This window comes from Trachemys scripta, chromosome 2, assembly GCF_013100865.1.
Source record: "Trachemys scripta elegans isolate TJP31775 chromosome 2, CAS_Tse_1.0, whole genome shotgun sequence".
In the NCBI taxonomy this organism is placed as follows: domain Eukaryota; kingdom Metazoa; phylum Chordata; order Testudines; family Emydidae; genus Trachemys; species Trachemys scripta.
The window spans coordinates 119,841,282-119,854,324 of record NC_048299.1 but is presented as its reverse complement, the minus strand read 5'-3'; the positions used below and the strand labels follow the sequence as shown (position 1 = coordinate 119,854,324).

The 13,043-nt window shown below is 39.4% G+C and overlaps 1 protein-coding gene across 11 annotated transcripts in view; it reads right to left on the bottom strand.

The window, feature by feature from the left end:
* The window catches only part of TERT (telomerase reverse transcriptase), a 129,975-nt gene that overhangs the window by 103,220 nt on the left and 13,712 nt on the right, over positions 1-13,043 (bottom strand). For all 11 annotated transcript variants that reach the window (XR_004644581.1, XR_004644582.1, XR_004644579.1 and 8 more), the window contains exons 4-6: positions 11,490-11,679; positions 6,267-6,449; positions 2,079-2,240 (exon numbers count right to left, since the gene is read on the bottom strand). Coding sequence is in view for 7 of the 11 variants with exons in the window: in XM_034761490.1 (XP_034617381.1) it covers positions 2,079-2,240; positions 6,267-6,449; positions 11,490-11,679 (535 nt within the window). In the remaining 4 variants the exon portion in view is untranslated. The remainder of the gene's footprint in view (positions 1-2,078; positions 2,241-6,266; positions 6,450-11,489; positions 11,680-13,043) is intronic.

Genomic DNA, 13,043 nt, shown 5'->3' with positions numbered 1-13,043 from the left:
GGGCCGGGCCGGTTTGTTTACCTGCCCCATCCGCAGGTCCAGCCCATCGCGGCTCTCACTGGCCATAGTTCGCTGCTCCGAGCAAATGGGGGCTGCTGGAAGTGGTGACCAGTAAGTCCCTCGGCCCGTGCCACTTCCAGCAGCTCCCATTGGCCCGGAGCAGCGATCCAGGAGCTTTCCCTACACAAGCGGCAACCCATCTGAGAAACCCTGACATAGATGAACATGATTTGTTGGGGAAAAGTCAACATGGTTTTTGTAAAGGGAAATTCCTCACCAATCTATTAGAATTCTTTGAGGGGGTCAACAAATCTGTGGACAAGGGTGATCCAGTCGATATATTGTATTTGGAATTTCAGAAAGCCTTTGACAAAATCTCTCACCAAAGGCTCTTAAGCAAAGTAAGCAGTCATGGGATAAGAGGGAAGGTTCTCTTGTGGATCAGTAACTGGTTAAAAGATTAGAAGCAAAAGGGTAGGAATAAACGGTCAGTTTTCACAGTAGAAAGAAGTAAATAGCGGGGTCTCCCACAAGGGTCCATACTGGGACCAGCGCTGTTCACCCTATTCATAAACAATCTGGCAAAAAGGGGTAAACAGTGAGGTGGCCAAGTCTGCAGATGATACAAAATTACTCAAGATAGTTAGTCCAAAGCTGCCTGCAAAAAGTTCTCACAAATCTGAGTCACTGGGCAATAAAATGGCAGATAAAATTCAATACTGATAAATGCAAAGTGATGTACATTGGAAAACATAATCCCAACTATACATACAAAATGATGGGGTCTAAATTAGTTGTTAGCAGTCAAGAGAGATCTTTAAGTCTTCTTGGATAGTTCTCTGAAAACATCTGCTCAATGTGCAGGAGAAGTCAAAAAAAGCGAGGAACCATTAGAAAAGGGACAGAAAATAAGACAGAAAATATCATAATACCACTATATAAATCCATGGTATGCTCACACCTTGAATATTGCATGCCGTTCTCCTCACTCCATCTCAAAAAAGATGTATTAGAATTGGAAAAGGTATAAAGAACAGCAACAAAAATGATTAGGGGTATGGAACAGCTTCCATATGAGGAGAGATTAAGAAGACTGGGACTGTTCAGCTTGGAAAAGAAACGACTAACGGGAGGGATATGATTGAGGTCTATATAATCATGAATGGGATGGAAAAAATGAATAAGGAAGTGTTATTTACCCCTTCAAATAACACACACATACACAAATAACACAAAAACACAACAAAATGGTCACCCAAATTAGTAGGCAACAAGTTTAAAGCAAAGAAAAGGAAGTACTTCTTCACACAATGCACAGTCAACCCGTGGAACTTGTTGCCAGGGGATGTTGTGAAGGCCAAAAGTATAACTGGGATCAAAAAAGAATCAAGTACGTTCATGGAGGACAGGTCCATCAGTGACTATTAGTAATACTCTGGGTGTCTCTAACACTCTCACAGCCAGAAGCTGGGACTAGATGACAAGTGATGGATCACTTGTTAATTGCCCTATTCTGTTCATTCCCTCTGCAGCAACCAGCACCAAACACTGTTGGAAGAAAGAATATTGAGCTAGATGGACCATTGGTATGTCCCAGACTGGCCACTCTTATATTCAGTGGACCTAATTCTGTTGTGCTACATACCAACCCATTAACTTAACAGTCATTAAAACAATGGAAACTTACAGTATACAAAGTGGAGAGTTGTTTAAACCACAGTATAAATCCTTTGTTACCACAATCTTGCATTGTACTGTGACAGGCTGCAGGGGCAACAACAGCTACCTAGTAAAGAGGTAACTCAGACTTTCCTTTACTATTCCCCTTGCACAGGTGGTCAGGGGAAGGGGACAGAAGAATAGCTGTTAGGAAGCTTGGGGGAACAGGCCTTGTCTCCTCCAGCAAGTTTCCCCTATAAAGTGTGGTTGTATGTTTTATTTTTTGTTTTTTTAAGAATGTCCATGTATATGGTAACTAGATAATTAAGCTAAGGCTTGTTAATTAAAAAAGAATTAAACAGATATGTCCCAATACAGAAAAATGTTAATAGCAAGAGTAAGAAATTAACTAGTCATACGTGTCTTCTATAGTATTTTCTGATTTGTCCACTCATGGTAATCTTGATCACTGCATAGCGCCGTATGCAGTAGACTGTTCTTTTCTCGGGATCTAAGATTTGAGAGACCACTTCCACAAGTTTATCATGAGGAATAGTATCATAAGCCCCAGTGACATCAGCCTGAAATAGGGAGGAAAAAAAAAATCAATCCCATATTATGCTACTGTAAGTACTCTCATACACATAAGAACAAAGCTAAGGTAAAAGGACAAAATTGCACAGAATGTATTAGGCTGGAGGAGGACTGTTAGGCCAGTTAGTCCAATTCAGTGACAAAAATGAAAGGCTACTCTGTGTTCTCTATGTTGAATAATCCATTCCCTTATTCAGACAAGTGGGGATGCTCAAACAATCAGCTTTAATTGAATTTAAGCTGTTATTATAAGGGGAGTGATAGAGGTCGCTATATTTAGATTGCTTAACACCTATTATTAAAAAAATAGTATCGGACCATGATAATAGAAATTGGCATATTTGGAGTACATAAGGAGCAGAATTAAGTTTTCAAATGAAACATTAAATCTAACATTTCTGAACTTTCCAGTGCTTGACTCTGCATTCTAAATAACTTTATTGTAATCATTTTTGCAGGTGTTTTAAAAATGTTTCTATGCATTATGACCATGAAGATGATCTATCTAATGTCTTCCTGAATTTGCAGACAGACAGCTGCTGTGCACCTACCACTGTTCATGGCATTGTCAAATAAAGGCAAAGTAAAGTTAAGTGTCAGGTCAGTTTCACTAGCAGTGATGCTGTTTGGAAAAGCAATGAAAAGCACCTGAGGCAAACAACAGAACTATTCACAGGAGAGGACTGCCGAAAATTGAGGTTAGGGAAGCAATAGAGGAGCCTAATCCCACTGGATCGTTCAGAAATGACCCTCACCTTGGGTTATCAATGTACCTAACCATAAGACCTTCAATGCTAAAAGCATGAGCCTCTTCCACTTTAACTCAAGTAGTAACTCCCTTAATTATTTAATCTCTTAAGTGGACCAGCCACTAGAAGAGAGACAAAAACACATTGGGTTACATTTGTAGCAGCGAGGAGACTATGGGGTGAGCTTGGGTGTTGCACCTCCAGCAGGAAAAGGAGGGTAGGCAGAAGGGGAAGGCTCCAAATTTATCCAAAAGATTTACTAGTTAGAGGCACACCAAAAACAAACAAAAAAAGCAGCTTTTGAAGTAGGGTCAGGTACAGAAGCTGAGGCTAAGCGGGCTGGGCTTCCCACCAGAATGGTGCTCCTGAACTTCGCCCATCTAAAACCTTCACACATCCAGGTCATCTTTCACATCAGCATTTTGTACTCCACACAGAATTCATATGGCCCATATTTTTCTGTGCCCTCCAAGCAGAAAAACACACACAAAAATCTGCCGGGGGACACACGCTGTGACGTTACACTCCATATTCTTTATAGAAATATTATTATGATATGAATATGGCATAACTAAGTTTTATGCAAGATAGGTCATGTGAGATATAATTGAAAAGGTTATGTTTTGTTGAATGTGTTTATCCAATCTGTATGCATATATCATTTCTGTATCTGGAGTTAGGGATATTAACTATGTAACAATTACAACTGTGTTTTCACCTGGGAAATGCCCACCAGACAGTAGGCAAAGAGCCTGGATGAGCCATTAAGGAGAACAATAGGACTTTGAAAATGCTTATCTCACTCCTTCCTGAGAAGTTTCCTGGGATGCTGCATTGGCACTGCAGGGTCAGGTGACCCTGGACAATATCTTAACTTGTTGGTACTTTTCCACTGTAGGGGGATGGGGATCAAACAAAGAATTACCACCTTAGGTAAATCTTTTTTAAGGCTGGGGAGGGGATTAATCTTGACTCTCCTCCATTGCCTGCCCAGGACGGAAGACTGCTAAAAACACCTGGGAGGGAAAGGCAGGGTTGAGTCCAGGCTGAGACAGGCGTCCAGTCTGTAAAGAGAAATAGCTGTAACTCTAAGCTACAGAAACTCTGCAACCTGCTTAAAACAACATTTAAGGTGAGAAATTACATTTGGTTTCTTGAGCGTATTAATCTTACTTTGCATGTTTTGTTTTATTTGCTCGGTAATTTGCTTTGTTCTGTTTGTTATCCCTTATAATCACTTAAAATTTAACTTTTATAGTTAATAAACTTATTTCTTGTTCATTTCAAAACCCGGTTTGTGAAATTCATATCCAGGGTGGGAGAGAGGAGGCAAAAAGTTGTGCATCTCTCTCTCCACCTGGAGGGAGGGGGCAATTTTTATGAGCTTGCATTGTGCAGATCTTTCTATATTGCGCAAGACAATATTATTTTGGTTTTACACTCCAAAGGAGGTGTGCACGTGAGTGTTGGATAAATCCTTGAGCTGAATCTTTCCACACACAACTGATTTCAGTCTGTGTCTGCAGCTGGGTGTGGCCTTACCTGCGTGTGTACTAGAGAAGGTTTGAGGGCCTGGCACAGCAAGGACAGGTGAGGAAGCCCAGGCTGGTAGAACGTGCAGATGCAGTGGGACCCCAGTACATCAGGTGGCATCCTGGATGGGGGTCCAACCCGTCACAAGCACCAATTCCCCAGCAGCCCAGGCAGCACATCTGTTCCAGCGTGCCTGGAGCAGCCTCAGAGACGGGGAGGGAGGCTGGGCATGTGTGCCTGCATGGTTGATCACCATCGGGGGGGCAGGGCTGGGGGTATGTGCGTGCCAACAAACAAGAGAGAGAGAGAGACTCTGTCCCTTTCATTTGCTATTGCAGCTTGCTGGCATGGAAGGGTAGGGCTTTTTATTATGCACAAGGCAGGCTAGAGGCAGAAATGTAGCAGCCTGCCTGTTAGTTAAATCATCTCATTCTCTGAGGCATAACTGTAGCAGCCTGACTGTGTAATAACGTTGTTAAAGTTGCTGTTGATGGTTAATTGTTCTCATTCTTTGAGGAGAAATATAGCAGCCTGTTTAAGTACTAACATTGTTAATGTTCCTATTGTTAGTTAACTATTCCCATTCTCTGTTAATTCCCCCAGGAGCATAAAACCTGTGAAAGTTTTAAGGCCCCTACATTGCCAGAGTGATGTAAAAGAGCCTTATTATAAATGACAGTAAGGGAATAGTTACTTATGTTCTTCTTATGGAATCCTCAACTAGGAAGATTTATGTTCTTTTTCACTTTTTTCCTGTGCCAAAATGGCACAATGGGGTTAGATTTCAACTCAGAATTTATTTTATTTACTCATTAACAAACAAACAAACAAACGACTTTGAAGGCAAATAGAACATTTACCAAGCAGTTAATAAAATGTCAGGACAATCAGAATCAAGCACTTCCCAAAGTACCCAGCCAGGTCCAGGACAATGATTAGCAAAACTGTATGACTTTCATGTGTGAAAGTCTGAGCAATTTAAAATGACATTCTACTTTTTTTTTTCCTGTTTGATGTTCTGTAATGTAATTTAAATGAAAATCCAGGATTATAACTGGAATTCAGGGTATTAGTTACCAAGTATTTGTAACTTAACTTTCATGTGTTTAGGAAATGCTGAATAGTTATTGTGACATTTTTCTGTATTGTAGTTTAAATAAATTACCAAAACAACTGAAACGGCTGTGATTATATTGCATTATTTTGACAAATAAAATATGCAGAATTTTGCAAAATTTTGAATTTTTTGGCATAGAATCCCCCCCGGGAGTAATTTTGCTTACAGAGATACTCTTCTGACTCAAAACCCATCTGGCAAGTCTTCCCAAGCCCTGAACTTACATTTTAAAGAAAATAAAATCCCAACCAACACACCCACACCTGCTCATATACACTTATACAAAAAGTGCTAGAAGCTATTAAACAAGTACATACATGATCCATAATAGTTTGACTACTACCTGATTCAAATATTCTAGAAGAGAAATGAAACACTCCCCTCACTGGGAAAGAATCAGCCTTATGCAAACAGAAAAATCCAGTGAAAGCAGCTCCCTGTGCTGCATTAAGAACATCAGCTGTTGCTGAAAAACAATTGTACACTCAGCTCATGGCTAGTAGAAAAGCTTACTTTTAAGGAAGTCCTAAATAATATTAAAAAAATAATAAAAGCCTTCATTATTTCAACAAGATCAGTTTGAACAATGGAGAAAAAAAATAATGGAAACATACCTTCACATAGTAGAAACGAGGTATTTTATCATTTGATTCAAGAACTTCAGAAACAAACTTCCTCCATATTTTATATATATCATCTTTCCCAAACACTGAGGAGCCTAGAAGACTGGTGTTCTCGGTTCGTTCATAATTCAGAACACTAAATAGATTTTTAAGTTGAGTGTTGAAATAATGAACCTATGGGAAACCAAAAGCCAAAAACTTAAAATATTATATTTCACGTTCAGTATGTAGATTTTACTTACAAAAAAATGAGCATCCAGGGCTCTCTCATAATTACTGAAATCACAGAGTGTTAAAAAAAGGCAAATAGACAAAACTGATTCATATCTTTACTATATTTTCTCTAGTAAGCTGCACTACACAAAAAGCCTCAATAGTGCTTTAATGGTCATTGTCACAGAAACCGCCTCAAAGCTTTTATTCCTGTTGCAAACAATTTTACATTACATAACTATCCTGCAGCCAATCAGAGCTGTACACAACTCCGTCTGAAACCAACAAATGACATCCAAGAGTTGTCAGAGCTGGCTGCTCAAGATGCTGAAGACCACAAAATTGCCCCCTCAGGATTCCCATCTCTTGCCTGTCTCAGAGTTTGGGGATTAGGAATCGTCCCAAATTTGTACACAGACTGCAGAGTTCTCACCCTCTCAAAGTTATATGTTAATCATGACAAAGGTGTACAGAAATTTGTAATTTCCGAATTTTTTGGTGTTTCGAAGCATGTTTTTACACTGAAAAATCAATTATAGATTTCAATAAAAAGCTGTGAAAATCAAGCAGATTAGATTTTATTTCTTTAGTATAACAATTCTACTGTGTCTGATTTTACTTTAATGGTTTACATAATAAGATTAGTAATTATTTTTAACAAAATTACTGGCTAATTTACTTCTCCAACTTTTTTTTTTAAAGTGTCCTTGGTTAATGGTGAAAGTCACACTCTGTCATTAATCACATCTAGACAATGACCACAAAAGCCCCACATTTAAAAAAAATAGTTTGCACCTGCAAAATCTGCTCCTTAAGTTGTACTGCTGGTGTAAAACTAGGTACCTGCACCTCAAGTTACCCCATTATAAGTAGAGAAAAGCTACAAATTACACACAGAAAAGGGATACCGGGTCACATACTTCTTGTACAGAATAGGTTGCATGGTTCCTACTAGCAGATCAGGCACCTGTATCAGATATAGACAGACTACAGAGATTACTTCTCAGAGACACTTATCAGATGTGTTCACTATAAGATTCTTTAATGCTCTGCCAAGTATGCTAAGGTTAGTTTAAGTAAGGCATTTTTATGTGGTTGACCACTATAATACAGTTTAGCATTCCATTACTTCTCACTCTTTAAAGTTCTACATTCCTAACATTTACAAATATACACTGTGACAGACCCAGACCAGTGGGGTACAGGAGTCTGGTAGAGGGCAAATATACTGGTCACTGGATGAGTAGTTTTCTGTTCCCTGAGTGACCAGAGAAAGGGGCTGCACTAGAGTAATCAGGAACCTGCTAGAACCAGTTAAGGAAGGCAGGCTAATTAGGACACCTGGAGCCAATTAAGAAGAAGCTGCTAGAATCAATTAAGGCAGGCTAATCAGGGCACCTGGGTTTTAAAAGGAGCTCACGTCAGTTTGTGGTGTGAGTGTGAGGAGCAAGAAGCTGAGAAGCACAAGTGTTATCAGACACCAGGAGGAAGGTCCTGTGGTGAGAATAAGGAAGGTGTTTGGAGGAGGCCATGGGGAAGTAGCCCAGGGAGTTATAGCTGTCATGCAGCTGTTACAGGAGGCACTACAGACAGCTGCAGTCCACAGGGCCCTGGGCTGGAACCAGGAGTAGAGGGCAGGCCCAGGTTCCCCCCAAACCTCCCAATTGACCTGGACTGTGGGTTCTTCCAGAGGGGAAGGTCTCTGGGCTGTTCCCCAACCTACATGGTGAATCTCTGAGGCAAGAAAATCCGCCAATAAGTGCAGGACCCACCAAGATAGAGGAGGAACTTTGTCACAACACTATCTTTGAACTTCAGTAAGTATCAGTCTGTTAAGTGTGTCTGAATCATACTGGTTTTCTAATTACATGGCCTGAACGCATAATGGCTTAGTCATCTGACTGTCCATTAGTTGCAACAACTGGCTATGATCAGTTTGGAATCCTTGAGTCTTCTTATTCTGCATCCACCATCTATAGAGTCTGCTCTGTTGATTATTCCTCCTGAGGAACAAACTGAAGTTGTCAATGGTTTCTCTTGAATTCTCCACTGTCAGCTGTGATCACATATGTTCTGGGCCTGAATTATTTTTCTTTACGAAGCTGGAGTTGTCCAACCTCCTTATCCGTCCAATTTGTATGGTTCAGCATTGTCTGCTAAGCTAATTTTTACAGTATCTCCTTTCAAATGTCCAATAACATCAAATCCTCTGAATTCTTCCTCCTTTCTTACTTGGCCCATCATGGCTGCCATGCTGTGGCTGAGAAGATCTTTAATCACATGTACTCTGAATGCAAAGCTTTTGTCTTTGTATGTTGTTTTTGTGGTGAACTGGCCCATACAGTTCAGAATATCTCCAGGGCTAGTCAGAGCTGTTGCAGGTGACTTTGCCTTAAATGCCGCCAAGAGGCAATTTGTAAGCCCCTTCTGAGATGACTACAAGAAGTCGATAGTCTTGTCATAAATATTCAATTTCACTCTCCAAGCAAATTTTGTGTAGTCACAAGTGATAGACCCCATAGTTTTAATGACTTTTAGCCATCCTGCTGTTTAGAGATTCTAAGCTAGTTTCAGGTTTTTCAAGTTGCTCCTGCCTTTTCTTCTGCTGTTTGAAGAGTTCAGACTGCTTTGCTTTCTGTATAGCTGTGGCTAGGATTAAGTATGCCTTCAATAGCAGCTGCTGTGAAAAATTTATCTGTTAACCCAATAACCAGCCTGTCTGATATTTTCATGTTTTCAAATTCCAAAAATCTCAGTTTTCAGCCATTCAACATTTCCCCCTGGTTCTTGAATTTGCTGTTGAAAACATGGTCTTTCATAAACTACATTTCTCAGAGGTATAATGTATGCATCAAACATAGCCAGAACCATTTCAGTCTCTTTTGTGAGTGTATTCAGTAAAGTCAAAGGATTTAAATAAATGCTCTGCTTCTTGCCCATATCATAAATCAAAGATGATACCTGTTACCTTGTTTGCAATACAAAATCTTGCAAAATACTGCTTCCGGTCTACCCACTGTGAAAGTCTGTCACAGCTGAAGTGCTCTGGGTCACTGAAGAGTGGCATGTTGATGAGATCCTGCAACCTTTGTTCCTTTTGTATCTGTTCTCTTTTGGCACTAGTTGACTAGGTTGCAGGTCTGCTAGTAGCAGTTCAGGCTTCAGTATCCGATATAGACTGACTACAGAGCTTACTTCTCAGAAAGATTTACACCAGATGTGTTCACTATAAGATCCTTTAATGCTCTGCTACGTATGGCTAAGGTTAGCTTAAATAACAATTTTACACATAGCAGTTTAACATTCTGTTACATACTGTCCTCAATCCTAGGAGGAAAAAATCTGCACACACACACCCCAAAGTTTTTAAATAGGTTTGTTAAAAAAAAAATTAAGCTTGTTGAAAATTTTCAAAATATTTGATCAACTTGAGAGAGCCAAAGATTTTTGAAAATTCAAAATGTTCTCCTGCAATTTGGTCTATTGCTGCACAAGCCAAGTTCTGTACTGGAGAACCATCAGAAAACAGGGTGGATGACAGATCTAATCCACTTTGGTGAACATACCTGAAAATCTTAAAGACTCAGATGGGATCTTTGAAAAGACTATTAACTTTCCCAAAGGACTCAGATCTATTAAGAGAGACCTTCACAGAACTTTAAAAATCTGTTTCTTTTCTGACATTGCAATTGGAGTATGCAATTGCGGGAAAAGTGTCCTGATTCAAATGAAAAGATCACCTTGACCTTCAAAAGGAGTCAGTATAGTTCCACATGATAAAATTCCTATTTCATTTTAAAAGAAATTAGGGAAAACATAGCATAAAAAGCTACATCAAAAGAAAGCTAAGGTTGCAAAGTTGAGCACTCAAGAGCTAAAAACTGCCTGGCCAATGTTAATTCAACCTGCTTGAACATATGTAATGAGTATCTAATTACATGATCGCATACTTTTTTTTCATGCTGATCCTTTCACAGCATAGGATGGACCTGCTGGGGGGATGAATCAGGGCCACGTAGTGAATGGGGCTGGTGTCTATAGGGCTCTGGCCCCATTTGTTTCTGAAGTTGGAAAGTGTGCAGTAAATAAGGCAGGAGATTTGCAGGAAAAGAAATGATGGTCTTGTGGTTTAGGAAGTTGAATGACACCCTGGGGAAACTAATTCTATCCCTGCTTCTGCCCAAAGAATTCTTGTACATTGCTGGACAAGTCACTTAAAACAATTAATGGCCATTTATGAAAATTTTGAATCCCTCATTTCATGGGTGCCCAATCTGAGGCACAAAATGCCAGATTTGCAGAAATGCTGAGTATTCACAACAGCAACTGAAGTCAATTGGAGCTGTATTTGGAACATATAAAGTATGATAAAAATGTTAAATATTCTGAAGATTAGGCCCTAGGAACATCAATTTGGGAATCCCAAATTACTTCAACAATTTTAGTCTTGATATTCTTCTGTGCCTTAGTTCCCCCATCTGTAAACTGGGAGTAGTAGCCTTTCATTTTACCCAGGTATTGTTAATATTTGTGAAGCACTCTGATTCTATGATGAGAGCATCACAGAAAAACCCATAAGGAAATTATTAATTTAGAGTTTTTCACTGCAGGGTTTGGACTGTTTGTCCAGTATATGGTCCCATCCTCTATTTACTGCAATGAGTATTAAAATAAATGTTGAATAACTGTTCATTCAGTTAACACTAGTAAAACTATACTCTGAATGAATCCAGTGTGAGGGAAAGGGGAGGGTGCGTGGGGGGATTTGTATGTGATCTTGTAATTAAAAAGATGGTAATAATGCATATGCATGGGGGTCCCAAAATAGAGTTGCATGGCCAACCTTAGTTTTGGCATTTCCTGACTTGAGTGCCTGAGTTTGCAATCTTATTTTAAAATTTATTTTATTTATACATAATAATATAAACAACTATCCACAACCCTCTTGGATATTAGTTACAATGTGACAAAAAAGAACATAGGCAAATTCAGAATAGTGACCTTCTTGTCTCTGTTTTTCCTGTTCAATGTTTTTGCTCCAAAAACACTATTCACTTTTACTATAGGTCGCAACCCATTTGGTTTAGGGATGAACCGAAGTTTTGATGCCATAGGAACACATTTCTTCTGCTGTACTTTTTCTATTTCCTCTGCAGATAATGCACGAAGATGCACTTTGGCAAAATGGTTTCTAAAATAAAAACGGACATTAAGTTTAAAGCGACTTAAATACAATAAAAAGAACAGGAGTACTTGTGGCACCTTAGAGACTAACAAATTTATTAGAGCATAAGCTTTCGTGGACTACAGCCCACTTCTTCGGATGCAGACTAACACGGCTGCTACTCTGAAACCTGTCATTAAATACAATAAATTGCATATATTTTATCTTCCGAGTGAAGTACTCAGTTTCAGGAAATAATCACATATATTCAATTATCTTTGTGGAAACTATTTTACCAAAGGAAACAGATTATGCTAAAAGCATTATTCAAAATAGAATTAAGGTTCCTGTCCACACAACCAGTAAGGCTGTTGGAACTTGTGGTGAGAGACCTTTGCTTTGAATTCACTCAGCTTGTTAAGTTAGGTGTTAGTTGCGTTTTATCTTTTAGCTTTATCTTACAGTTCTTGGTAATCAGTTCTGATTTTTATGCCTCATGACTTGTAATCACTTAATCTCTCCTTCTGTAGTTGTTTTATCTAAACCAGTATGTTTGGATTGAAGTGTTTGGGAAACTTCATTTGGAATAACAGGATTAGTGCACATTTTCTATTAATAAAATGACTGACTTTATATGAGCTTATATTGTCCAGGAGGGTGCTGGGCAGTACAAGCTGCACATTTCTGGAGGGAAGTCTGGGAATGGGAGTTTGCTCATGACGGCTGGCTATAGCACTCTAACAATATAGCTGGGAGTGATTTACACGCTGGAGGCTGTGTGTAATCAAACCAGGAGTGGTTGTTCTCACAACGAAGCAGTGTAAAAGGCACTCCAGCTTGGAGAATTGAGGGGGGACAGTTGTCCATGAGGCCAGATTGGGTAGTGTCACACATAGGCATAAGGACCCACCTGCATGGATCAGATTTTAGGATGGGGCCACAGGATGCAGAGTCCCATTCAAGTAAATGGGTCTGTATGCAGGGGTCCACTTCCATGGATCACACTGCAGTGTTGCTAGTGTTTGTTTTGTGTAGTTTTTTTTTTTGGTAAATAAAACTGCCTAGTCTTTCTGTACAGATTTTCTTTTTTAAAAACAAAGTTGAAAACATTGTTAGTATTAACTAAATAACATTAAAAAGCAACAGAGGGTCCTGTGGCACCTTTGAGACTAACAGAAGTATTGGGAGCATAAGCTTTCGTGGGTAAGAACCCAAAAAGACTTGCATCTGAAGAAGTGAGGTTCTTACCCACGAAAGCTTATGCTCCCAATACTTCTGTTAGTCTCAAAGGTGCCACAGGACCCTCTGTTGCTTTTTACAGATTCAGACTAACACGGCTACCCCTCTGATAAATAACATTAAATATTGAACTTGTTAGATGCTATTAAATA